The following is a 23794-nucleotide window of genomic DNA, read 5'->3' on the forward strand; positions in this document are numbered from 1 at the left end:
TTTCAAATGCGTTGCTCCTCTTTGTCTTTGAGAAGGGCTATGGCGAAAATCATCCAAATTCTTCCACGTAATGGTCATCCGTGTAATATTTGTGACGTATAGGGATTTTTTGTTACGACTCCGGTGGCTTTACTACTGATATATCAAAATTGTATGCTAGGAATTATTAGGAATGGATTGGGTGGTGGCCAATACTGGGATGGTATAGATTGTATGGATCGCTTCTCGGCCTTTGGGCTAAGATCGAGTGTCGTCTAGATCTACTATCGTGGTTGCTCCATCGCTCGAAAAGGACGTCACAGGGATGGAGACGTTGCAGAAAAGGAGAATCAAAATGTTGAAGCTGCTTGAGCATTTTCCCTACGTGGAAAGGTCCATGTATTTGCAGCTCTTTGATTCAGAAAAATACAACCAGTGATCATAAATGAGAGAAGTGTGTAGATTAACGCATGGGCTTGTGGAAATTTTCTGTTTCTCGTAGATCGTAGTCTAACTCCGGGAGATCTGTCAACATTCCAACTTGGGACTGCTGATATTGGTGCTGTTGTTGATTTAATTTAATTTTAAACGTTACATTTTTAGAATTTCTAATGAACTGTTCATTATTTTATGATGTGTGTTCTGGTGCTTTTAATACGGTGTACACCGCCCTGCTGAGAGGGAGGGATAGAAGCCTAATAAATAATTCTACAACTTGGGAGCACGCAAAGGGCAATAGGTTCGGCACAACCAAAAGACTTCTTCACAAAACACATTTGCTGGCCTATAACTTTAGACCAGGGGTAGTCAAACTGCGGCCCTCCAGATGTCCATGGACTACAATTCCCAGGAGCCCCTGCCAGCGAATGCTGGCAGGGGCTCCTGGGAATTGTAGTCCATGGACATCTGGAGGGCTGCAGTTTGACTACCCCTGCTTTAGACCATCGTGGAGGACAGATCTGTCAAATGAGCATTATTCATGGCAACTAAACAGAGCCCCCATGTTCAGACAGAAGTGACTGGGGGACAGCAAGAGGGAGAAGCTGTGACTTCCACATCCTGCTCAGGTTCTAGTTGGATTGCTGTGCGAAACAGGATGCTGGAAAAGATACGCCTTGGGTGTGATCCAGCAAGGCACTTCTTATGCCAAGGTAAACGAGTTATTCCTTGCCAACAACGACACACAATTTTTCTCTATTGGCATGAGTCAGAGATTTGCAATCGGGGGGTAAAACTGGCTGTTGCTCATTTGAATGTACTGATTCATTAAAATGTTTGCAGATTTTAAAAGATCCCCTGCCGGACCACCTGAGACGACACATGCACACAAACATGCCTATTGCAACGCTAGCGATAGAGGAAAAGAACAGCGTAACCTGCTGATTTCTGAGAGGTTATGCCAAGATGCATGGAGAGAAATAAGCCACCTCTTCAGGATCTTCAGGATCCCAGGGGCTCCACGGTATTTTCTTTTGCTTATATGCTGAAAGGCCTGGGACTTGAACGAACCTATATGGAGGCGGCCTTCCCCAGCAACGAAAAGCCATTATTTTTGCACAAAAGCATCCCTAATTTGTCACCCTCCCAGCCTGGGGCAATAGCACATGCAGAGCAAGTGAGAGCCACCTGTCAGAACACCCTAAGCAGAACCCTTGGGAGAGCCTCTCCGGTCATGCGCCACACGGGCTGTTGCATTAAATATCTTTTGGTCCTGGCAAATCCCTCCCAATCCCAGACTAAAAATGGGTTTTGTGTTATGAGGATCAAGAGCTCTTTCATTCCTGGAGATTTAATGTGTTGGAGACAATTAAGGGGAAGAACAAAGAGAAAACGAACGGGGTGGGGAAGGGTGCGTGCATGTGATGGGTGGCAGATCTGTGGGAATGAAACAACAGAGCAAAAGGTCGGGGGGGGGGGAGGAATGGAAGAAATGCACAAGGGTACAAATGAGCAAAGGGGTTGAATGTGAAGGTTAACGCCCATATCATGTAAGCCAGGCTCGCTCAGCCAGGGGTTTGAAATGGTCCCAGGTCCTGCAGGGTCCTGATCTCACCAAATGGTGCGTTCCAGCGGGCTGGGCCAATGGCAAAAGCAATCACCCTTTTCTAGAGCCAAATCGATCACAACCTCCATGTTCTATTTTTCTTCCCAAAGGAGACTCAAAGCGGTTTCCCATTGTTCTTTTCGCTTCCGTTTTCTCCTCACAACAACCCTGTGAGGTAGGCTGGTCTTTTTATCAAGTGTGTCCAATATTTTTGTTGAAACCATCTGGTAACTCTGTCGTGCCTGCTGCATATGGCCACAAGGGAGGCCAGCCTCCAGGTGGGACCTGGGGATCCCCTGGGATTACAGCTCATCTTCAGACCAAAGAGATCCGTTCCCCTGGGGAAATTGGATGTTTTGGAAGGTGGACTCCATAGCATTATACAACACCAAGGTTTCCCCCTGGTCCAAATTGCACCCACTCCTTGCTCTATCCCCAAAACCTCCAGGTATCCCCCAACCAAAAGCTGGAAATTCTTGCCAAAACTGGAAATAACAGGACGATGGAAGAGTAAGTATCCATAGAGATAGCAGCTTTGTGCATAAAGTGCTGGACTGCCTTAAGCAGGTTGCAGCAGGGTTTAATATAGCTGGGGTTTGGAATACCATCCTTTACCTGGAGGGAGGCAAATTGGGGCTCTCCAGATGTCCATGGACTGCAATTCCCATGAGCCCCTGCCAGCACGTACTGGCAGGGGCTCATGGGAATTGTAGTCCACGGACGTCTGGAGAGCCTTGTGCATCCCTGGACGAGGCACCGAGCCAGCAAACCCAGGGCTGGCATCGCGCCCGCATCCCTGCAGGCCCCGTTCCCATGGAAACAGCGTCGCGGAACAGCCGGAGCCTCCCTTCCACCCGTCCCTTCCCTGCGGCCTGATTGGTTCCCGCAGCCTCTTGCAGGGCCCGATTGAACAGCGGGCCCGTCTGTCACGCCCATAAAGGCGGGACTTCGGAGGCAGGGGTTGCTGGAGCGACGGAGGCGCGGGGAGGGAGACTTTGCTAAAGGGGTGTGTGTGTTTTTTTGGGTGCGGGGATTGCTTGATTTTTGGCTATGGGGAAGACGGGGCGGGAGGGGAATTAGGGATAAAGTGGTGTGAGTTGTGCATTAGGCGCGGGGGGAGGAGAATGGAGGCAGGGCAAATGCAATTTTCATGAAACCAGAGGGTGCAATGTGAGAATAGAACAAGGGAGGGGGGAAATCCGAGGTGGGATTGTGTTTTTGGGGGGTGGTTGGGTGGGAACTTGGAGTAAGGCCACTGATAGAAAGGGCAGCATGCACTCAGGAAGAATTTGGGTCTGACATCTGTATCTGACATCTGGATTTGGGTGCTTTGTTGCTGCTCCCAAGGAATAGTCTTGCATCAATATTAGAGTGGCATGCATCGTAGGCACCGCAGGAGACGCGTGTGGGAGTGCTTCTAGGCAGAAGGGATTGTTCTCTTCTTGTACTCCAGACAGCAATCGGGGTGCGTGTGGCTGTTCCTGAATTTCTGCGATGCCTTTGTGTGTGTATGTATGTGTGTTTATTTGTGAAGTCTTTTGCAAGCCACGGCTTAGCATCCCCCACGCACAGAAAGCTGAAATTGTCAAGATCGCCTTCAGCAGGGTCAACTGTGCGGCAACAGGATCCGGTCCTTTAATAGAACAAATGAGAACAGGATTCGGTCCTTAACGGACCAAACCCCTGAGGTTTGTTTAGGTTGCTGCGGAAGTGAGACCCACTTTATTCGAGCCGCTGACATTTATGCCAAATTAAGTACTTGTGCCCCAGGTCCGGTTATGAAGATGCTTTTCCCCGTAAGCCACTGTTAGCCTTTTTTTTGATTGCTTGTCTCAGAGCGTTTTGAGGAGAACAGGCCACAATCCAGAGAAATACCCTGCGCTTGGTGGAATGAACCTCCTCCATTCATTCTGTTGCCTTTTTGCCTGCTCTTGAATGTTCCTTGCGTTTTTAGAATAGTGCACAGTGCAAAATGGAAGGCTGATAATTTGGAGAGAAAATTAAAACCAAGATAGATAGAAGTACAGTTTAGGAGAAGTGGTCTTTTTCAGCGTGATGTCCTCTGTAGAGTGGTCTGTGTTTACTAGTGTTCCAGCCACCATCTGTGAAAACCTTCTGCACAGGAGGGCTTTTCCTTTCTGAACGTTTGGGTTCTGTTGTCAATTTTGTCTGCTGTGAGTTCCTTGTACTTTTCTGTTTTGTTTTTGCTCGCTGCGACTTGGTATTTTGTCTGCTGTCTGTTTTCTTTTTAAAAGTATTTATGGCGTATTGTAAGCTGCCTTGTGAATCATTATGGATGGAGTCTTTAAAAAATGAATTTATTTAGCAGAGCTATAGTTTATTTTTCTCTCTGATGGGGAGACAAAGCTGCTTACAATACACGCAGAGGAAAAAAATTAGCTAAACGAGAAACGGGAGGGGAGGCTTTCTGTGCTCAAGAGTAAGGTAACGAGATTGTCCCACTTTTGGAGGGACATCTGGGGGCACCTGGCAAATTGTACTTATGTTGAAAGTAAAAAATATATATATATTTCAATACTATTTTTGTATTCTATGCGTTCTATGACAATTTTTGTTGCACCATATAGACCAAATTGTAATCAAGACCACCCCCCCCCCGGTCAATGGTGTCCCGCTTTACCAAAGTCAAAATCTGGTCACCTTATTCAAGAGGATCTTCTCTCTCCTCTTGCTGATCTCCTGCTCAGCCCTTAAGCAGAGAACTGCAGAACAAAAGCACTGAGGCTTGCCTTCCCTGGCCACATCGAGGCCTTATATACCTGTGTGCAGAGATGATAACAAACTGAGCAAAACGTTCTTTAGCTGCTGTTGTGTGGATCAGTGGATCTTCCCCAGTTTCTCCTCCTGCCATAATAAATAAATAACTCAAACGGATCGTTCTGCTTAAGAAAAAAATGGCCTCCCTAAATAACATTCACTTTGCTTTCTTGTAAATGAAATATCACTGAATTGCCCTGTTATAATGAATAACAGAACAATCCTATGCAAGGGAACTTGGAAGCAAGCCCCATAGGATATTCAAGATAAACAGAGTTGTATCTTGTAGTGCTTACGATGTTGGATATTTTTAAATTCTAGGGCAAGCTTATGCTAGAGTAAAAACTCATTAGTCTTCCACAAGACTCGTGCTTGGTTGTGCCAAAACAGGCAATCGCTATGATCCTTCAGCAGCTGTGTTCAGTGGGGCTTATTTCCAGGTAACGGAGCGCTTAAGGTTGGAGCCTAAATATCTCCAATATTAACCAGCCATTCTGCACGTCGCTTCATTTTTTAGCTGACTTTTTTGCATTAGTCATGGGTTTAAACTACATGTAGAACTATGCCAGCTAGAGGTCAGGGGGGAAAAATTCGTAGAGTAGTTCAGCAATGGAATGGGCTGCCTAAGAAGGGGGTGAGCTCCCCCTCACTGGCAGTCTTCAGGCAGCGGCTGGACAGAGACTTATCCTGGATGCTTTGGGCTGATCCTGCATTGAGTAGGGGGCTGGACTAGATGGCCTCTATGTCCCCTTCCAAATCTATGATTCTAATAACCTTCTGGTCTTCTGCTAAAGAAACACGATAGAATTGTAATCTTGAAACAATAAGAATAAAATTTAATTTCTCCACCGTCTCTCCCTACAGGCGAGCTTGGGGTGGTTTGCAACAATAAAACGCAGTCATCAAATTAATCATAAAACCATTTGAAACTCAATTTCCATCCCTCCCTCCCACTTGCCTGAATGCCATCTGCCAGCTATCCTAATTGAGGGCGGCATAGAATATAAAATGGGGGGGAGAAAGGAAAAAAAGGAGAGAGGCCAGTATAGATGTCAGTTTAGCCATGATCCCAGCCATAAACTCAGGGGGGGAAATGCCACTTTGCAGGCCCTGTGGAGCTTTGACGGCTCTACGAGGGACCGGATTTCAGCCTGTGTGCCACCTTAGGGCTGGCCAGCAGGCCGTGCTGGCTCTCCGGCTTTGTCTCCAACTTCCCAGGTGCGACTGCCTGCAGCAAAAACCATGTGACTCTTCCAAAGCTGCTCCAACGTTTTGGGACAGGCAGGCCGATGAGGCGTGAGGAAATCGTGGCCATTGCTGGCATTTTGCGGTGCTTATAAAGCTGTCCTTTCTTGTCAGGCTTTTCCCGGGGAATATTCTTCTGCTTAAATGTCAGCGGTCTCATCAGGATGTGTGTGTATGTGTGTGTGTGTTTTAAAGACCGATTGCCTTTTTAAAAATGTTTTTTAAACTCTCTGATTGATTGCAAAGTGCCTTGTGCAAGGCAGAAATCCAATTCTTCGGCAAATAAATAGGACAATGGCATGAAGGCCGAGGTGTGTAGGAGGATCTTGGAAAAGCAGGTGAGCTTATAAAGGAGGCCCGCTGGGATCCCTCTGTGGCCCAGGTGTCTCTCCTTCGGTGATTCTCGCGTGCTTTCTCCACAGCCATGACGGCAGCGGGGAGTGGCAACGGATTTGGTACCACGGCGTGGTGGGGGTTTTCTCCAGCGCTCGACCTGCAAGCAACACGTAGGTAACTTTGTGTTCACTAGGGACCTGTTTCTCTTTGCCTGCCTGCTGCGTATGACCCTGGACCCATCTGCTTCATTAAGAACATATTGTTGTTGTTATTATATTTCAGTTGATTACCCGCCACTCCCAAACGGCTCGTGGTGGGTTACATCGGTCTAGATCAGGGGTAGTCAACCTGTGGTCCTCCAGATGTCCGTGGACTACAATTCCCATGAGCCCCTGCCAGCTCATGGGAATTGTAGTCCATGGACATCGGGAGGGCCGCAGTTTGACTACCCCTGGTTTAGAGGATGTTGGCTGATGCCTCCAGGGACCTCTGCAGACTCCATGCTTGTGGTTTCCAGATGTAGTTCTGCCTTTTTATCTTTCATTTCCTCCTGCTGTACCTCAAACTACAGGTGCTGTAACTGCAGTAGTCATCTAGAAAGAAACTTGTGATTTATTCATCTTTATCCAGCACGAGCTGTCTTCTGACTCTGCTGACTCATGCGAGATTTTTTTTTTTTTTAGCAGATATATTTCCTTGAAAATTGGGTTTTATCTTAGAGTGGAATGGGAATGGGAACAGTCCCTCCAGAGACAGTCATAGGATCATAGACTTGGAAAGGACCTCCAGGGTACAGTATAGGAACTCACAACTCCCTGCTCACCCACAGTGACCCCCATTTCATGCCCTAGTGATTCCCTCCACCAAAAATCTCCCGAATCCAGCCTGGCATGGAGGAAATTGCTTTAGGATGCTTTGGGCTGATCCTGTGTTGAGCAGGGGGTTGGACTAGGTGGCCTGTATGGCCCCTTCCAACTCTATGATTCTATGAAATTCACCTGCCGTCCCACAGTAGCAATCTGCAGTTTCCTGGGTATGCAAGGGAGGGCCACAAGAGACAAACACTGGGCACTGGTTATTTCCCTTTCTCCCCAGATCTGGATAGCTCTACAGAGCACCTGCACGTGACCCAGGATGGTATTCCCGAACTGAATATCCTGCTCGTGGGATCGATCGATGGTCGTCACATCCTCCGGACCATGTGTCAGGCGCACCGATGGCCTCGGAGGAAAATCAGCGTATGTAACTCCTTTCTCCGGTTTCTGTTTTGTCTTGAGCTGCGTTGGTGTGCTCTGGTTACGGATCCAGCGCCACAGAAGGAATGCAACTGGGGAAGGAAAACAAAGTAGAAGGTACAGTGGAGGAATATGCATTTGGCTTGGCTATATATATTTGGTGGGGTGTGAATTAAGTGCGCAAGATGTTGCTCCATGAACCGAGTCATTGTTTTCCTGCAGCCTCACAGCGACTTCCCCCAAGCACTGCAGTGTCCAATATGGATCGGGACCATGGCACAGAAGGAGAAGGGGTTTCAGGCTCCTCTGCACGCCATTTTCCTGACCCAAAACAGCCCCCTGGGGGCAAGGGGGCGGCACATTATCTGCCCCACTGCAGAGGCTGCCTATGCCCTGAAAGTGGAGAAATATCTCGTACGGTTCAGCCTGAAGGAGCCGTGCTCCGAGAGATGAATTCAGAAGTTGGTTTCAGAGGTGGAATCTCACGGGGGAGCACGGAGACATCCTGGAGGCGCTCTCAGGAGGCAGTTCAAGGGTCTGCAGGGTTGGTTGGTTTGCTTCTCCTCTGTTGTTCCCGAGTAGATTCTGGCGTGTTGGGTAGAGGTGAGGTGAGTGTTGCAGGTCTGCTGTTTTCCTTGAGAGTTCTTGCACACGCTTCCTGCCAGAACAGCCGAAGAGGACAAGGGGCTGCCAGGCAGATGGTGAGCAGGGCCGTGTGCCTTCCTGGGACTGGCAGCGCGACTGTGCAAACACAGACTCCAATGTCTAACTCGGCATCTTGAGCGTCTGGGCTTTGTTTTCTCTTCTCCCTGTAGCGAGATGCCAGCCAATTTCTGTATTGTTGGGGACACAGTCGTGGTAGTGGTGGAGGGGGAGAGAGTGGCAGAACTGATCAACACGATATTTATTGTCTGGCATGTGTGTAGTTTAGCCAGGAGATCGTACGATTGAGAGACATTCGGAAGTGGCGGTATGGTGTAGTGGTGAAGAGCGACAGCCTCTAATCTGGAGAACCTGATTGGATTCCCTGCTCCCTACATGCTGCCAGCTGGGTGGCTATGGGCCTGTCGCACTCTCCGAGCTCTCTCAGTTCCACCCCTCTGTTTTGGGGAGAGGAAAGGAAAGGTGATCATAAGCCGCTTTGACACTCCTTTGGGTAGGAAAGAAGCCAGGTACAAAAAACAGCTCTTCTCTCCCCTTCCCTCTCCTCTCCTGGAGAACCAGGGTGGCGTCCTGCCTAAGAGCGTTGGCTTCTAATTTGGCAGGCTGGGTTGCTTCCCAGCTCCTCCACATGCAGCCAGCTGGGTGACCATTGGTGGGTATGAATAATATAGGAAATGGTTAGGAACTGTAAGGCCAAGTTAGGGGGGAAAATGAATGCGAACTTTTAATTTTATTTCTTTCTTTATGATTCATTTTATAGCCCACCAATCCCACGCAGTGGATCACGGTGGGTAACAACAATGCCCCGCAATAACCACCGCCCCAAAACAATAATAAAACCAGATAAAACTCATTTTGCACCAGGAGTGAGCCTACAAGACTGTGCCCTCATTTCTAGAATGCTTCGGATGGCCCCAGGGGGGAGGAGCTTAAATGAACCAACGAGTGAGTAAGTAAAGGAAGGAAGGAAGGAAGGAAGGAAGGAGGGAAATGGGTGGAAGAAGGAAGAAAGGAAGGAAGGGAGGGAGGGAGGGAGGGAGGGAGGACGGACGGACGGACGGACGGACTAGGAATGCAGGCCCTTATTTTCTATGAAGGGAAAGGTCATTTTTGTCAAATTGGGCTGGAGAAACCAGCTCTTTGGCGCTCTCTTTCCGGCTGCATCCATGTGAAGAAGGGATGCTGGTACCCGGCCCGACCTTCCCTTTCTCCAAATGCACGTTGACATTAATTAATTCCCGTCCACATGAGGCGTCTGGCAGGGATACTTTGGCGGCCGTCCATGGCTGTGGGCACCTAGGCTCAGCCTGGCCACAGTGTCCCTCGGAGGCCCCGAGCTGACACGTGGGAGGATGGTGAGAAGCTTGCGGAGAGCAAAGGGACAAGGGTCACGGAGGCCGGGCGGGCTGGGGTCTCTTCCCCCGCAGCAGCAGCAGCTCCTCTCTCAGACAACGTGTCACCGACTCAGCCCCTTGCGACCTTCCTTCATCACGCGGCGATGACTCAGCAGAGCCAGCCCTGCAAGTCTCCTTTTTTGGAGCATCTCTTCGTGTTCAGGAGACGTGAGCATCAGATGTGGGGGAAGGAGGCACGGGAGCGGGCTGACGGGGGAGAGCATCCGTGCCTAGATCTTGGAGGATCCCTGGCTCTAGGGACCTTTGCGACAAGAGAGAGGCCCAGCGTGGTGCAGCCTGCCGGGCGACCTTGGGCCAGCCGCCGTTCTCTTAGGGCTGTTCTCTCAAAGCAGTTCTGTCAGAGCCCTCTCGGCCCCACCTACCTCGCAGGGTGCCTCTTGCGGGGAGGGGAAGGGAAAGGTGTTTGCAAGCCACTTTTGGACTCCTCCTGGTAGGGCAAAGCGGGGTATAAAACAACAGCTTTTCTTCTTGCGGGCTGTGGCGGACTGGGTGGGTGCCACAAGTCGTGGGTTCTTTAGGAGGGAAGGGCATTCGAAACCGACGAACTGACAGGAAGCCAGGAAGTGTGGATCTGTCCAGTGGGGAATGCATCCAACCAGGGCAGATGGGAGGAGGCCAAGGGGGGGAAACGTGGTCCACTGGATGACAGACGGAGGATCCAAGAGGCAAACAGGTACTTCTACAAGGGAGCAGATCTTATGAGTTGCATCAGTTCCCCAGAGCAGGGATTCCCAATCTTGTGGGCTCTGGATGGTGTTCGCGGCCCTTCCCCTCTTGTCTTACCCACAAGCTAGGGCAGGGGTAGTCAACCTGTGGTCCTCCAGATGTTCATGGTCTCCAATTCCCATGAGCCCCTGCCAGCAAATGCTGGCAGGGACTCATGGGAATTGTAGTCCATGAACATCTGGAGGACCACAGGTTGACTACCCCTGAGCTAGGGAACCAGCTGCTTCCATTGTTCCCCCTCCTGAGCGTGAGTCCATTTAATAGTTTCTGTGCCTGGGAGGGGGTGGAGCCTGCATGCCTACTCTTGCCTTAAACCGTTTCTATCCCCCCTGCCCACCATCCTCGTGTCTGTCTGTTAACGTGGGTGATAGTGTCACTTCGAGGAGCATGGTGTGTGTATGTGTATGGCCAGCTGACATCCCTTCCAGGGCAACTCAAAGCCTGGAAGATTTTTTTTCTCGCCAACCATTCCCCTAGCACTTGTCTCAGACTCCCACCCCTCCCAAAAACATGCAAATTACCCTCTGGCAAGTAATGTTTGGGACCGTCGACGGCCATTAACGAAAACATAAACCCCCTTTAAGCAAACCCTGGACTCTAATGGGGTGATATACCCAAAGGCAACCTATAGCGATAAACCCACCTACAGCAGTTTTTTTCCTTCCGTACAAGATTCTTAGGTTCTACAAGGGAAGAGGTGGGAAGGTGCTGGACAGGAGCGATGGTTTCTCTTGGGAACTGGGATTTCACTCCGGCTTCTCTCCCTGGAGCTTCTCGGGCAGGCCTTGGGGAACGTATTTGGGATTCTGCGCGGCGTGTCTGATCTTTTCCTCGGCGGCCGTGCCTCGCCGTGTGATATTTGCAGACGCTTGTTTGCAGTTCGCAAATGTCAGGAGAGCTCTGCTGGTTCCGAGCCAGGGCCTGTCTTGCCTTCCGTTTATTGAACTTAAATCACGTGGTGTTCATGCTCCCTGCAAACTGCCCTGAGCTGAGAGGGAGGGCGGCAGATAAATGTAAGAAATAAATAAATACACTTCCTGCCACGAGCAGGCCACGAAGCCTTCCCCCCTCTCCTTCGATAGCCTTTTCCTGACCCAGTCATCCCTTGCTCAGGCTGAAATGTCACAGGGATGGTCTAATGATGGAAAGAAACAGAGAGATTGGAAGGAAGCCATCCTTTCCACCTTCTGCACCGCCGCCAGCACCTCTCGGCGCTAGTTGCCCAACTCCCCCAGCCCCCGATGCCATCTTCCTCTACAACTTGAGAGGATGCTTGCGCGTTCTCTGCGACTGGAGGGAGCGCTTTCAACCTGGCTCAGCTCCGTCGTTCTTTCTCTCCCGTGCTCAGTTTTACGTGCTGGAGAATAACCTGGAAGCGCTGGGTCGGCAGCTGCTGTTCCTGAGCCTGGCGCTGGAGCCTCTGGAGAAGATGGGTCTGCAAGGTGAACGTCGATCAGCGTTCTTCCCACCCTGATGCCAAAGCCTCGTCAGAGTCCGTTCCTTGTTCGTGTCCGAGGAGGCAGAAGTCGGTTCCGTATTCGTTCCCGACTCCATGACTTGAAAAGTCAACTGAAAGCAGCGAGGAGGGTTTGGAACCAACTTTGGCCCCCTTGGTGTGCCTGACCAGTAGGGTCTAGCCCAGGGGTAGTCAAACTGCGGCCCTCCAGATGTCCATGGACTACAATTCCCAGGAGCCCCCTGCCAGTATTCGCTCCTGGGAATTGTAGTCCATGGACATCTGGAGGGCCGCAGTTTGACTACCCCTGGTCTAGCCTGCTGAGCTATCGCTGTGTCGCTTCTTCCCATTCCAGAGAAGAGTGAGACATTTCTGGAGCTGATGGGGAATTCTCTGCTCCGAACCCAGACAGCCGCTTACTTGCAGGAGAAGGCCGGCCTTTTCGCCCGTTACGTCACCGATCCCTATCTTCAGCAGGCCGACCTACCCGCTTTGGACCTGTCTGCCCTCAAGGTGAAATGTACACGGACCTTCTCCGTTCTTGCCCAGCTGCCGTTCCCCTTCCAGAGGGTCCTGCAGCCTCCAGTTTGGTGTAGTGGTTAGGAGCGGGGACTTCTGATCTGGCGAGCCGGGTTTGATTCCCTGGTCCCCAACATGCAGCCAGCTGGGTGACCCTGAGCTCGCCACGGCACTGATAAAGCCGTTCTGACTGAGCAGTGATATCAGGGCTCTCGCAGCCTCACCCCACCCCACAGGGTGTCTGTTGTGGGGAGAGGAAAGGGAAGGTGACTGTAAGCCGCTTTGAGCCTCCTTCGGGTAGAGAAAAGCAGCATATAAGAACCAACTCTTCTACTTCAGTAATCTCAGGGCTCTCTCAGCCTCCCCTCCCTCACAGGGTGTCTGTTGTGGGGAGAGGGAAGGGAAGGCGACTGTAAGCCACTTTTGAGTCTCCTTTGTATAGAGAAAACTGGTCCACGGCCTTTGAATTGGCCTTTGCTCAATGCAATAAAATCTTATCTACTACCACTACTGTTAGAAAGACAAGAGATTTTTTTTAAACCTCAGACTCAGAAATCCTGACTCCAACCACTAATTCTTGGTTGCTCTTTCCTCAACAGTTCAAGGAGCGGGACCAGTTGGAGGGGATCTTTCGGTTCTGGAAAAACCCCGATCCGCGGGCTTTCCAGATGGAGCAGCTCTGGGACCTGCGGCTCCGGCAGTTCCTGGGCACCCGCTACGACGCCCGCCGTGGGGTTTGCGACTGGGATCTCACCATGAAGTTGCATGAACGCGGGGTACGAAACAGAGGGCATGACTCTTGCACCCCAGGCCCATCCCACTGGCTCAGTTGGAGACCGCTGTGCTGTCAAACCGATAGGGGGCAAAGACCTAGGAATGTGCTGCGTTCTGACCATGGTGACCTCCCTCCCTCCTTCCTAGGCCAAAGTCATCAATTCCCGCGAGTTTTTCCGGTGGCGCAATACGGGCGTGGCCTTTGAGATGCGAGAGGCTGCTTACGACACCCCCAACAAGACGCTGGCGTCCGGCCGCCTCCTCAGACACGTGAGCCCCCTAGAATCATAGAATCATAGAGTTGGAAGGGACTTCATGGATCATCTAGTCCAACCCCCTGCACTATGCAGGACACTCACAACCCTATCACTCATCCACTGTCGCCTGCCACCCCCTTGAGCCTTCACAGAATCAGCCTCTCCCTCAAAATGGCCAAGTATTAGGGGTGCGTCACCGCCTGGCACAGCCAATTCCCTCCCCCAGACCCCGCCCCCTCTCTGCATGCTAGCCAGCGGACGCGTGTTTACGAAACGAGCATATGGTCAGGACATGCCATTCTTAATCCCGTTCAGTTTTGCTCATCTCACGGCTAAAAGGTATTTTCTGGGGATTTCTATTCTCCTTTTCAGTGCCGTGCCGGATTTGTACTTTGGAGTTGAGTTGATAGCGGCAGCGCTGTCCCTTTGAGTGTTTGCTCTAATTTTGCTCACAACACTACCCTGGCGTTGAGAGCTTAGATCGATCGATTTTTGACATTTATCTCCGGAAGCTCAGGGCGGGTTTTGGACTGCCTGGTCAAAAAAGCTACCGTGAGCTTTGCGCAGGGGTGGACAATCTGTGGTCCTCCAGATGTCCATGGCCTACAATTCCCACGAGGCCCTGCCAATTGGCCATGCTGGCGGGGCTTATGGGAGTTGTAGTCCACGGACCTCTGGAGAGCCACAGTAGCTAATTGCAGATGTCTTGCCTTCCAGAAGGGGGAGCAGATGCCAGCCCGGGGATACTGGGGGGACATTGCCACCGGCCCCTTCATCAGCTTCGGCATCGAGACGGAAGAGCCCAGCCTTCTGAAAACCGTCAACGGCCTTCCTAGCAAGGTGGGTCCTGATTGGCTCTTGCCAACTTTCCAGAGGGAGGAGGGCGCTGCTGCCGTGGACCGGATTTCTCTCCAATCTCTGGACCGAACTCCCATAATGTTGAAAGAGGCAGCCTTAACTGGACGGCCCGGTCAGGACTCATCAGTTCAGCTGGGTCAGCCCTGATTAGTCCTTGGACGGGAGACCTCCAGGGAAGCGCAGGGCTGCCATGCAGAGGAAGGCCATGGCCAACCACCTCTGCTCGTCTCTTGCCTCGAGAAGCCCATAAGGCAGTCGCAACTGGGCATGTGCAAGAAAAAGAACTGGCAGTTTCGGATTCGGGTATATTGGACCCCTGAAATACCAGTATTTCCCAATCTTCCCAAATACATGTACATCCCAAATACGGATGCATCAATGTTCGTGGAAAACCGAATACTTTCGGTTCCATTGTACCCTATGGAGCATTAAAGTCAATGGCAAATCTAGCTTTTGTCTATCCAGTGTTCCGGTAGGGAAGGGAGGAGTTGAGGTGGGGGCACCACCTTTTCCGTGGAGCTGCTGGAGCCGCTCCTCGAAAGTTTCAAAAAGATCGGACCCGGGGGTGCAATTCCGTGGGCACCCAACGAAGGTGCCCCCATCCTCCGTTGATTCCAGTGGGGGGAAACGGCTAAGAAGTTTTACGAGCCCAGCAGAATGTCCCAGAGAATCTCTGCATGAGAAAGTGAGGGTGGGGGTCAGTCGTCGTAACTGTTGAAGGGGAAATCCAGTTATCTGGACTGCAGCCCTCGTCCGAATGAAGGTTCCCAGGGAGCTGCTGTGTTTCTCTTTAACCCTCCCTCCCCCCCCCTCCCCGGAAATTCTCTTCCTGACTCCCAGCATCGTACCTGGTTCAGTCCTGAGCGACAGAATATCCTTGACGCCCCTGGTCAAAACATTCTGTGCGAAAGGAGAGACTCCCCCAAAAGGTTGCATGAATGCAACTCAAGGCTGGACCGTCCTTTTCCCCCCTCCTCCCCAGAGCGCCCAGGAAATCTCCTTGCACAATGTCACCGCCCTGTTCTATGAGCTGAGCTATCGCTCCCGCTATGACCCACCCACGGCCTCGGACCAAGAGGGAGAGGGGGGCCGCCCGCAAGGGGAAGGGAACCGTGCCCCGCCGGATGCTGTCGACAGTGAGTAGCTGATGTTCTCTGCTCTTGGGGCTTGAGAGGTCTCTTCTGCTAATGCTCCCTGCAGCAGAGGCTCCCAGAATGCACTGCCAGCTGCTGGTTAATTGGGTTGAGTTTTACTCCTTTATCCCAGGAATTCGGGGCGGATTAGAAAAGTCAGCGAAAATGACCCATTGAGTAATATATATTTTTTCTGTTAGTAGCACCCTGGGCAGGCTTCTGCCTCTGGCTTGCTCTACAGGAGGAGCTGTAAAAATCATCCTTCCTTCTGTGGGAGGAGATCCTGGTCCATTCCTGCCCTGCCTGGGAGGTTTCAGAAGTCTGTTTTTTTACGGCTCTCCTCCCCGGGGGATACAGGCCGGCTTCTCCTAGCAGTGGGATGAGAACATCTGTCCCCTCGTTCACACTACAGAGCTCTAGACTAATGATAGCAAAGCTGTGGGTTTCGTCTCATCGTTTGCTGGTTCGGGGGCTCTTTGCTTCCCTCAGGATTTGGGGGAAACTTTGGGGTCTCTCTCCCCCCCCCCCTTTTATTAGTTGCAGGAAAATAGGTTTCTGATTGCTTTCTGGCTTCGGGACTATCCCTGATGCTCTTGCTTACCTTGTATCCCCCAAGTTGTTTCTCTCTAGCTTTGCTCCCACCCCCACCCCCGGTCTCTCCTTCCACCCTTTGCCTGCCACGGTGTCCCGCTGTGTGTTTTTTCCGAGGCCAAGGCTCTCCCTGCACAGAAGACATCCGAGTCCACTTCCTGCCTCTCAACTTCCTCCCTCGGCTCCATCAGAAGGGCAGATACCAAAGGCTCTTCAACCTCGTCTTCTTTTCATGCAGGTAAGGATGGGGACTGGGGGCAGCAGCGCCCCCTTGAGTCCCTGGGAGACAGCTGTGCTGGGAGGCAGGGCTCTTGGCTGATTTTGGAGAGCTCTTGCCTGCCTCAGCCTAGCGGTTAAGAGTGGCATCTTCTGATCTGGAGTGCTGGGTTTAATTCCAGCCGAGTGACCTTGGGCTAGTCACAGTCCTGTTCTCAGACCAGTTCTCTCAGAGCTCTCTCGGCCCCACCCACCACGCAGGGTGCCTGTTGCGGGGAGAGGAAGGGTGGGCGGCCGTCAGCCACTTGGAGGCGCCTCCGGGCTGTGAAAAGTGGGGCACGGAAAACCCAGCTCTTTCTTTTCTCTCCACCCCACTGCCTCTTTGTTTGCCTTTCCTAGCATGGTGCACCTCCTGAAACCCGAGCTGTGCCTTGTATCTGCCCCCAAAGCTACTCTTGTCGTCGAGCTGACAAAGTAAGTGTCCCTTTCTTCGCCCCGCGTTGGCAAACACATCTCACCTCGCCCCCAAGAAGCTGGCAGCACAGTCAGAGGAGACGCTGGATTGGGGCCAACAAGACCCACATCCAGATCCTCGTTTAGTCACAAGCAACCTGACCGACCTTGCGAGGTTTGTGTCTGTTTCTCTTGGGCCCTCTGCCGTCTGGCTATGGCAACCTTGCAGCACTCCAATTGTCAAAATTTCTTTGAAGCTGGTAGAGGTCAGTTTGCTTTGCCACCATTTCAATGAGAACCAAACACTAATGTTTTTCTCTTGGCTAGATGGGTTTTCATAGGGCCATAGAGCGGGAAGGGGCCAGACAGGCCATCTAGTCCAACTCCCTGCTTAGTGCAGGATCAGCCTGAAGCATCCAGAGAGGAAAGGGAAGGCAATTGCAAGCTGCTGGCTGAGAGCAGAGAAGGAAGAGGCAGGGCTGTCCTGCCTGTGTGCCCCTCCTTGACCTCCTTCCTGAGCCCCCTTGTTTGTTTATTGCAGTGTTTTCATCCCACTTTTCTGCCCACGGGGGCCTAAAGCTGTTTACGAAATACCGTAATGCATTTTAAAGAAACAAAATACCGTAATGCATTTTAAAGAAACGAGCAGCACAAAACTGCCCCCCACGGCCTAGCTCACGTAGGGCCTCTGGCTGCAAATCACAGGCTTAAGAGCCACACGCTGGAACCCGTTTGGCTCCCGCCCTTTGGCTCACACTGCAGGCCCAGCCTAAAGACAAGCAAACAGAAGAGGAGCAGGAGCCCTGCTCAGATCTCGTTCAACAGCTGTAAAGACACTCCCCGCCTTCTTCCCCTGCTTGTCACTGTTCAGCTGAGAGGATTGGTATTTTAGCCAAGGGAGGCGAGCGGTGCCCAGCCGATCCACCGAGCTAGCCTCACCCCACCAATGGATTAATCCGTTCTCCTTTCAGCTTTCTGCCCGACCTCCGCAAGGAGCAGGTGTCCGAGTTCTCCTCCCGAGTGAACAACCTGGCGTGGGAAGCGGGATTCGTGCCCGTTGAAGCACCCGGCAGAGACGCCTTCTCCTTGTTCCAGCTGGGGGATCCTCCCAAGACGGCAGAACCAGGCCTCTGAGGCCCTCTCCCCACTTCTTTTAGGCTTCTTTAGAATCTTTTATTTTTGTAAAAAACGCAGTTCCTCTTAATAATAATAATAAAAAAGGCTGCTTCTTGCATAACATGCCCAGGCCCTTTTCAGTCTGTCGAGGTCACCGAGGCACAGTGGAGGGAGGGGTCAGGGGCTGCCTCTCTGTGGAGCAGATTTTTCTTGTGAGTTCACCGCCAGAGTCCTCTCAGCCGCAGCCACACAGAGAAATGGGATGGGAGCGCACGATTCTCCATTCTCCCGGTGTCTGTTTAAGCACCGACTACAACCACGGAGTGGCAACTCTTTTGCACCTGGATGGTTTTGCTTTTTGAAAACTCGCTTCCAGTTCCCCCCTCATGCTATTATTATTATTATTATTATTTAGATTTAGATTTAGATTTAGATTTAGATTTAGATTTAGATTTGTTACTCGCCTCTCCCCGGAGGCTCTCCCCTCTCCACGGAGGGGGTAAAAAGACTCGTTGCTGTTTTTTCACTGGCTTTTTTTTTTCTTCGAAGGGTAGAACTGTGCCAAGGAGTAGGAGGGAGGTCAACTTGGGGACGGATGAGGAGGGGAAAGGGTTAACCCCCCCCCCCTTTCCCTTCCATGCCCAAGACCTCCATCTTCCCCATGCTTTTCAGCACACAGGCGAGAGCCTGGAGTGTTCTCTTAAAATCAGAAGGCTTCTGCTCCCGGAATGTCAAATCTCCACGGTGCGTATAGTGCAGTCCAGCTTTTCATGGGGGAATCTGGGAGCTGAAATGAAGGTTGCCTGCTTCGGCCAGGAACGCTTGTGACCCTTTTCTCTCCAGCCGTGCCTTGGGAGCTCTGTAGCTTTCCCTTGGGGCTGTCTCACCAGACCCCTGTCCTTGCCCCCCTCCTCCCAGCAGCGTCCGGTGGCCGTCCTTATCAGAGGGACGCATTCCATTCCCCTTCTTCCCTAAAAGGCTCCGTGAGGGCTGAGCTCCGCTCTTCATAAAAGGCCACCAATCACATCGGTGCCCTGATAATCCCAGGGAGAAAATTCATTCCCCCTAACCGTATACCACTCCGATTCCCGAAGGCATCAGGTAATGGGAAAGAGGGTACCTTTTAATTTTTTTTCCCCTCGGGGGAGGCTGTCAGCGGTGGGTGGGTGCCAAGAAGTAGCCAATGCCCCCCCTGTGCACGGGGCAGATCATAAACCCTCTGCTCTGGGATTAATAGGCAGGATAATGGAGAATGATTCGGAGAACAGCCCTGTCTGTTTTCTGTATTTTGAAAAGCCCTTGTCGAGCTAAGCAGGGGCAACATGTGGGAGAACCCTTGCCGGGCGCAATAAATTGAGGATCGAGGTTGTCCTCATTCTCTAGAATACCGAGGCTGCGGGGTCTCTGTGTGCATGTTTGTGTGTGTGTGATTATTTTCCAAGTAGGCATTACTTAGGAGGCAGAAACAAACACCCCGCTAGTGCCTCTCTATCAGTAATAACAATTTCCTCGTTGCCTGCCCAAAGATGGTTTTGAGAACTCGGCCGTGGTGCTGTCACAGCCACGGGCGGTACGGCTCCCGTGTACCCTGTATGGCACCAAGAGGTTGAGAGACGGCGCTTACGTGAGTGCGTTTGTTCGGCCCGAATGTACTTAAGTTCCTAATGTGCAGGAGCGGCACAGAAGTTGCGCCCTCTTGAATGGCTCTCCCCCCTTTCCCCCGGAGTGGATTGGCGCTGATTACTCATGCCGCCGTGACCTTAACATGGAATTAAATTGCCGTTCAGGGCTTTGAATCGGGCGATCAATTTATCAGCTGGAGGGAGGCCATTAATCCAGAGGGCGGGGATGGGCCTTCGCTGGAAGGGGGAACACAGGGCCTGAAGCTAGGAGTGGTTAAAGGATTTGGAGCCAGTAACACCAGAGCCAGTTTAAGGATCTGCGGGACCCTAGCTGAGTACTGTTGTGGCGGGAGCAGCCAGACTGGGGGTGAAGGAGCACCCATACAGTGGGAAGGGGTACCACTCCCAGGGTCCTTAAAGAGGGGAAAAGGGGGAGGAGAGTGGCTATGGCCCTTTTTCATGGGGGGAAAGCACAGTGCGGGACCCCATGTGCTACATGGATGAACCGGCCCTGCCTGACGCTCTCTCCTCACTCAGATAGGCATAGAGCAGGGGTAGTCAAACTGCGGCCCTCCAGATGTCCATGGACTGCAATTCCCATGAGCCCCTGCCAGCATTCGCTGGCAGGGGCTCATGGGAATTGCAGTCCGTGGACATCTGGAGGGCCGCCGTTTGACTACCCCTGGTGTAGAGTGAACTGAGTCAGTCTCAAAAGTTATCGACAGTGATGATCTTTTGCGTGGAAAGAGGGGGGAGCCGATTGTCTGCTGTGCTTCTTCGAACCGCAGCCCAAGCAAGCATTTCTGTCTGTTCCCGGTAGCAGATGTCTCCAGCAAAGGGTGCTGAATGGTTGATTTCACACCTAGGGGCTAAGAATAAAAGCGTCCCTTCACAGTTCTCTTGGGGGAAGGAGGGGAACTTTCTATATTTTGGCTCGCAGCCTGTGATCTCCCCCCCCCCCCCGTCCATGAACCTCCTGTTTCTGAGGTGGAAGGAAACCATTTCAAACTGCTTCGATATTGATCCCCCCCTGAGTGTATCAGGAATCCAGCCCCATCCTGGTCCTGGCTCTAAAAAGACAAGTTGCGTTTCTTTATTGATCCGTGCGGAGGAGCGACCCCTCCCTCCTGACCCGGGCGAAAGAAAACGGAGAGGGCAGAGAATGGGCCATGGCAATGGTGACCCGGTTGGCCTTCCCCATCTGTCTCCGGCTCGCTTTGCTGGTTCTGCCGAGGGCTGCTGCCTCCTCGTGGAACGGCCTGGCCCTGCTCAGAAGCGATAAGGCAGCACAAATTTAGCTGCCCCTGAAGAGGCTCTGGCGATAAGAGGGGAATCTGGTACACACTTCAGACAAGTGTAGGCCAAGGGCAGAGATGGCTCTGTCGTGGGCTGAAGCCAGGGAGAACAAAAGCCCTTTTCTGAATTAAAAAAAAAACAGCATGAAGCATTTTGTGTGTGTGTTTGCTTCTGGGTGGAAACGATCATGCTGGTTTCCAGAGAAATCGTGTGGTTTCTTTTTAATGTCTCTGCATCCACAGCTCACAGTAACTCAATTCTGATCTAATGCATGGTGGCAAGTACAGGTCTGCCACCCCAGCAGGTAAGTGTCACAGGGGGGAGCTGGCTGATCGCAGCTCACAAAATTAGTCCACCTGCAGGTGTGCAATTCTCACATACCCAGTTTGCCCAACGTTTCTCGATGTCCACCAAAAACTCTACGGGTTGGATCTTACCAGTGACAATAGATCCGGCTTTCTCAAACAGGTTTCCGTGAAACCCTGGGGTTTCTTGTCAGTCCTGGAAGGGTTTCCCAAATGAGTGGGAATTAATTAGTTCATATATTTATATATGTGTGTGCATATATGTGTGTGTGTGTACAAGTGCGCGTATATATAAATGTGTCAAACATTTATCAGGTTACAGGACCGTATGGGGTCGTGTTGACCTTCCCCTCCTCCTCAAATAGCCAATGAGAGGCCTGGAGGGGGTGGGAAGGGGAGGAGCCTCAGGTGGGCGTGTCCACAGCTCTGCTTCCCAACCCTATTCCGCATGATCGTTTCACTTCCGGAGTTTCTCGAAACCTGAAGAATGTTTCAGGGGTTTCTCAACAGTAAAGAAGTTGAGAAAGGCAGCAGTAGACAGAGGTCAGGTTCCTCTTGATTACTGAAAAAGGGGATCACGGGACCAGCTTAGACAAAAGCTGCAGGACGTGGATTCTGCGGTGAAGAGGAGAATATGGCGCCATCAAATAGGAAAGAGAGTAGGATGGAAGTCCCAGAGTATTGTGGGAAGTGGCAAAATGAAAGCAGACTTTTTTTTTTTTGCAAATGTTGCACAAATCCCTAAATACCCTGCAAAGACCATAATCAGGGTGGGAAAGGAAAAAAAAAACATTTTAATGATGGAATAACCCCTATGTGTTTCGTGTGCTGTTTTGTTGGGGGAATTTAAATTCCGCTGCTTTTTCGTTCCTTCCCATAACGGAGTCTTAAAGGACCCATTGGACTCAAACTTGGTACTTGTGGAATGCTTAGTAATTAAAACCAATATATTTCTGTCCCAATTAAGAGCAGTAACAATGAGCTAATGTTCTCCAAAGAGACAGCTGCATGGCTATAGCTGATGCTGTCTAAGAATATACGGGTAAGGAAAAATAATCTTCTGGGTTTTTCATTTTTCTAAGATGGGGAGCTCCAAGAAAGTGGGACAGAGAGAGATTATTTTAATAAGAAGTGATCGCTTGAAAAGGCAGAACAATGAGAACTTGGGGATCCAAGGCAGCTTCTTTCTCTAAAGCCCTTCTGTTGGAAGCTAATTTTGTCCGCGAATTTTCTTGTGCGTAAGCCAATTTTTGGACAAATGCCAACGCTCTTTCTTACTTTGAACGGTCTGTGTACAACTAATACTTGGTATTGTTTTAAGGGTGCGTAAGCTGCAGGTATTGTATAACACTGTTAATTAAAGGGAAATGGGCACGGAGATTATTGCTGTGTTACACCCTCGAGGGGCTAAGGAGTTCTATGCTGGTGCAGCTTTTGACAGGAGATTAATTATCGGGTAGACGGAAACCACACGGAAATCTGCAACTTATTCAGCGCAAACCTGTATTAACTTGACAGGGTCATTGACAATGGAGAGATAACCACAATTTGTGGGATTAAGGATTAGAAATCTCATAATCTGGGAAGGAAGGAAGGAAGGAAGGAAGGAAGGAAGGAAGGAAGGAAGGAAGGAAGGAAGGAAGGAAGGAAGGAAGGAAGGAAGGAAGGAAGGAAGGAAGGGCTGACTTTCTCAATCACATTTTCTGATTTCTACTTCTCCAAGAATAACCGGAATGAGCAACTCCTCAAGCTTCATCCTTGGGGTCCCTGAGGAAGCCGAAAGAAATGTGCGCTCCCTGGAGCATAAGTGAAGCTGTGCACATATAAAAGAATAATATTTCTTTTTCTCTTTCCTCCCTTCTCAGAGTGGATTGAAGTTTTGTTTCCCGACATGGCAGAAGAGTGAGTTGTTGTTGTTTTTTTTAAACAGATCTATTTGTTAGAGTAAATCGGAAGAAAGATGATGAAGAATCCAGATGAGCCAAGAGAGGCTGAGGGGGAAGAATGAACGGCACTGTTTATTCATTCATTCATTCATTCATTCATTCATTCATTCATTCATTCATTCATTCATTCATTCATTCATTCATTCATTCATTCATTCATTCATTCTTTGATTTATACACCGGCCCTCCCAGCATGCCGGCTCCAGGCGGCTTGCAACTTTGCTACGTAAAACACATACAATAATAATGAAATTATTATAACATAAAACACACATATAATAATGAAATGATATGCAACTTTTGAATCAACATCTTAAAATCATGTTTAAAGGGAATTCTTCCCCCCCCCCCAGAGGGTGCAGCTTTCCAAACAATCTTTCTTGTGCTTGTCGTGTGAAGTTGTACAGTCCGTTTTGCCACCTCTCCTGCGTGTGTGAACCAGTCCTTAAAGGACAAGGAAACATATTTTGGGACCTTCTTTATTCTCTGGAAGGAAAATGAACTTGAAATAGAGTTGGGGAGAAAAGGGAGAAGAAATCCTGGACCCTTAAGATTCTCAGGAAGGAGAAATAGTGGGTTGGGAGGGTGGCAGGGCCAACCGCCCCCCCCCCCATTATGAATAGTGCTGGCATTTGAAAATCCGGGGTGAGATTTCTTTAAACAGCATCTTAGGGGCCTTATAGGGTTGCCATCTCTGGGATGGGAAATACCTGGAGTTGCTACAGGTGGAATCAGGATATAATGTCAATGTCGCAGAGTTCCCCCCTTCAAAACATCCATTTTCTCCTGGGGAGCTGATGATGGTCCTCTGGAGATGAAATGTGATCATAG

The 23794-nt window shown here is 50.7% G+C and overlaps 1 protein-coding gene across 6 annotated transcripts; it reads left to right on the top strand.

The window, feature by feature from the left end:
- The first annotated feature begins 2942 nt into the window (after window positions 1-2942).
- Window positions 2943-18325, top strand: DNAAF3 (dynein axonemal assembly factor 3). 6 transcript variants are annotated; one of them, XM_077313619.1, is made up of 13 exons: window positions 2987-3029; window positions 6293-6384; window positions 6469-6552; window positions 7478-7620; window positions 11770-11863; window positions 12233-12390; window positions 12996-13172; window positions 13318-13440; window positions 14145-14267; window positions 15268-15421; window positions 16127-16247; window positions 16625-16699; window positions 17650-18325. In XM_077313619.1, exons 3-13 carry the CDS (start codon window positions 6471-6473, stop codon window positions 17810-17812), a joined length of 1413 nt encoding a protein of 470 aa, XP_077169734.1. In that variant the 5' UTR covers window positions 2987-3029; window positions 6293-6384; window positions 6469-6470; the 3' UTR covers window positions 17813-18325. The 6 variants fall into 6 exon arrangements, with proteins under 6 accessions (XP_077169735.1, XP_077169734.1, XP_077169737.1 ...); XM_077313622.1 differs by lacking the exon at window positions 2987-3029 and adding an exon at window positions 3289-3488; XM_077313623.1 differs by lacking the exon at window positions 2987-3029 and adding an exon at window positions 3693-3711.
- The last annotated feature ends 5469 nt before the right edge of the window (window positions 18326-23794 follow it).

The sequence above is a fragment of the Paroedura picta genome, chromosome 16 (genome assembly GCF_049243985.1).
Source record: "Paroedura picta isolate Pp20150507F chromosome 16, Ppicta_v3.0, whole genome shotgun sequence".
Lineage (NCBI taxonomy): Eukaryota > Metazoa > Chordata > Lepidosauria > Squamata > Gekkonidae > Paroedura > Paroedura picta.